At 42.4% G+C, this 2,654-nt stretch overlaps 1 protein-coding gene across 1 annotated transcript; it reads right to left on the reverse strand.

The window, feature by feature from the left end:
* Nucleotides 1-1,229: 1,229 nt before the first annotated feature.
* Nucleotides 1,230-2,339, reverse strand: LOC118735038 (mediator of RNA polymerase II transcription subunit 15-like). The gene has a single exon (XM_036464629.1). It carries the CDS (start codon nucleotides 2,082-2,084, stop codon nucleotides 1,431-1,433), a length of 654 nt encoding a protein of 217 aa, XP_036320522.1. The 5' UTR covers nucleotides 2,085-2,339; the 3' UTR covers nucleotides 1,230-1,430.
* Nucleotides 2,340-2,654: the final 315 nt, after the last annotated feature.

Genomic DNA, 2,654 nt, shown 5'->3' on the forward strand with positions numbered 1-2,654 from the left:
TCAGCTGGTGGGTCATGGCAAGGCAGTTTGCGCAATAGCGGCCCAGTAGAGCTTCGCGCAGTCTCTCCTCGGGCGATTTTGCCCGATAAATAGGGCAGAGCCTAATCGGGTGGTGTGCGTCGCATAGGCGGCACGGTAGCGGATAGCGGTGGGCGCGTTGTTCGGCTCGTTTCCTCATAGTGGCGATATGAGACATCGTTACGGCTGAAATAGGGTCAGATATCGTTGCAGTGGATATTATAACGTATATATGTATTGTTGGGTGGCGAGTGGTATGAAAGGCGCAACATTTTGATGAGTGCAAGCGCATAATTCGGTGGGTGTGAACTTGGCATTATATACATTATTTTGCTAATCAAAGAACCACCTAGTGTGAATGTAGCATAATGTTAACTCACGACCTACAAAATTTTGGATGATGAATTGCATGGATGCCATGCATTCTACTGTGCAGGGATGTATGGGCAACGTAGAATTTTACTTGAATTAAATTATACCGAAAAAATGCCTGTGCGTATGAGTGTGGTAGCATTTATTTATTTTTATTATTTTTCATTTGTGCTTTCATCCGCATATTTTGTCAATAGCAGGTTTTAACATATGTGTGTGTGTACTTGAGCATGTGACGTGAACCTGCTTATCGACATTTGGAGACTTATGTATCTTGGTTTACATCGGCACTCAACAATCCCACTTCCCACCGGCATAAGCTTGCATATCATTGGGCGCCTTGCTGTTAAAAAACAAGGTGCCGCCTAAGAAATACTTTAGCAAGCATAGTATCTTAACATTTTTGTGGTACGTAGTGACTTTGGATTGGTTTCCCATGTAAAATAACCAATTAACATTTTGTGACTTTGCTTTGGTTTTACATTTAAAATAACCAATTAACATTTTGTGGTACCCAGTGACTTTGCATTGGTTTTACATTTAAAATCCCCAATTGTATGACAACAGCAATTAAATTTATTGTCTACGAACGGTCACCATGCAAAACTAGCAGCAGCTAGTTAGGGTTAGTGTTAATTGTCCGTAAAGAAACATAGCTATTCTCCAATATGAATGGAGAACGGCGCTAGGTTTATTCCTGATGTGGAACGTAATCACATACATACATACATACAATGCATAAATGTCATTGTCTAAAATTTTACTACCACGCGGCCATTACGTAAGTTTGCTGGAACGGTTGGGTGAGTATGCATGCGAAATTGCATGCTTTTGTTCTTATTAATCTTTTTTCGATTTTCAGATCACATGAATCAAATTAGCAGTTCTGGTGGCCCTGGTGGGTCTTCCCAACAAATGCAGTTAGGTCCAGGGCAGATCCCGGGAGGGCCAATGAACGTGAATGCTATGAATGTACAGCAGATTCAACAAATGGGTCAACAGCAAATGGCGCAAATCAGCATGAACCATCAGCAATTAAATCAAATGATGAACGCACGTTTGAACGCTGCTGGTCCTATGGGTACAAATGCTGGTGCAGGAGCGCAAATATCAGTACCGAAAAGTAACTCCAAACTAGGACGATATGATCGATAAAGCGTGTGATTGGCAAGTGGACTTTGGAGCGTAGTATTTACCACTTCCATCAATGGGTTAGATGATTTTCTGAATTGTTGCCCAGAGAAATTAACGATATCTAGTTTTTCTAGCGCCTTCTCGCATTTCAACAGAGTTTCTAAAGGTGCACGCTGGTTTGGATTACTCAAGATCTCCAGTAATTTGCTCATTTTTGTATGTTTTTCAGTATTCGCTCCATCAGTACCAATTTTGGCCACCATCCGCTTTAGTGGATCAATATACTTTGTCAGCTGTTTGTATTTTTCGCGATACAAATGATCTTCTTGCGGATTAAAAGGACTACTGCTTGCCACCTGACCAGGCGTATTAAGCTGCGTACTTGGTGATTGACGCATCTGCCTTTGTGTACTCTGCATGAGGTTTGACATTTGTGGGCTGGATGTGGGTACTAATGCAGGGCTTGGAATCATCTGCGCATTAGACATTTGAGTCTGCTGTTGTTGCTGTTGATTTTGTGCAGCCTGCTGCTGTTGTAATTGCTGTTGTGCAGCCGACATACCAGTGGCAGATGGCACAGTACTTGGTGAAGGACTTTGCCGTAAGAACTGCTGCTACTGACCCGGAACACCACGATTAACCTGAAACATCTGGCCACCCTGACCTATTGGCATATTTACCTTCTGTTGCATATTCTGGGAAATACCTATCATTTGGCTGATACCACTTTGCTGGCCAGCATTTTGGGGCATTGCACCACCCTGTTGACCTTGTGGTCCACCAACAACATTGCCTGGATGCATTGGGCCGAAAATATGGCGTACGTGTGAGAAATCGTCTCAATACGAATGCGAAGTTCCTCATCTACTTCAAGGCGAAGTAGCATGATTAGATCAAAAGTTTAAACTTATGCTTGACAGCACAGCTCAAAATAATCCAAAATCTATAAAAGTGATTTGTTGTCTCGATGACAAACGTTTACCATGCGTACCACCAATTACTGTAACTATTCCAGAGGAATACCCGTCAGTATCGCCATCTTGTGCATTGGCTCAGCATGAATATGGTACCACTCCGTTTTTAAAAGCTGTGCAGGCTGCATTTAAAGCACGAATTGCAAAATTGCCAAG

Source organism: Rhagoletis pomonella, unplaced genomic scaffold (assembly GCF_013731165.1).
Source record: "Rhagoletis pomonella isolate Grant_MI unplaced genomic scaffold, Rhpom_1.0 Rhpom_scaffold_00003, whole genome shotgun sequence".
NCBI classification, from domain to species: Eukaryota; Metazoa; Arthropoda; class Insecta; order Diptera; family Tephritidae; genus Rhagoletis; species Rhagoletis pomonella.

What these genes read in the sequence shown, in the direction of transcription:
- LOC118735038 (XM_036464629.1), bottom strand. Translation starts at nt 2,084, where the DNA reads ATGTCGGCTGCACAACAGCAATTACAACAGCAGCAGGCTGCACAAAAT.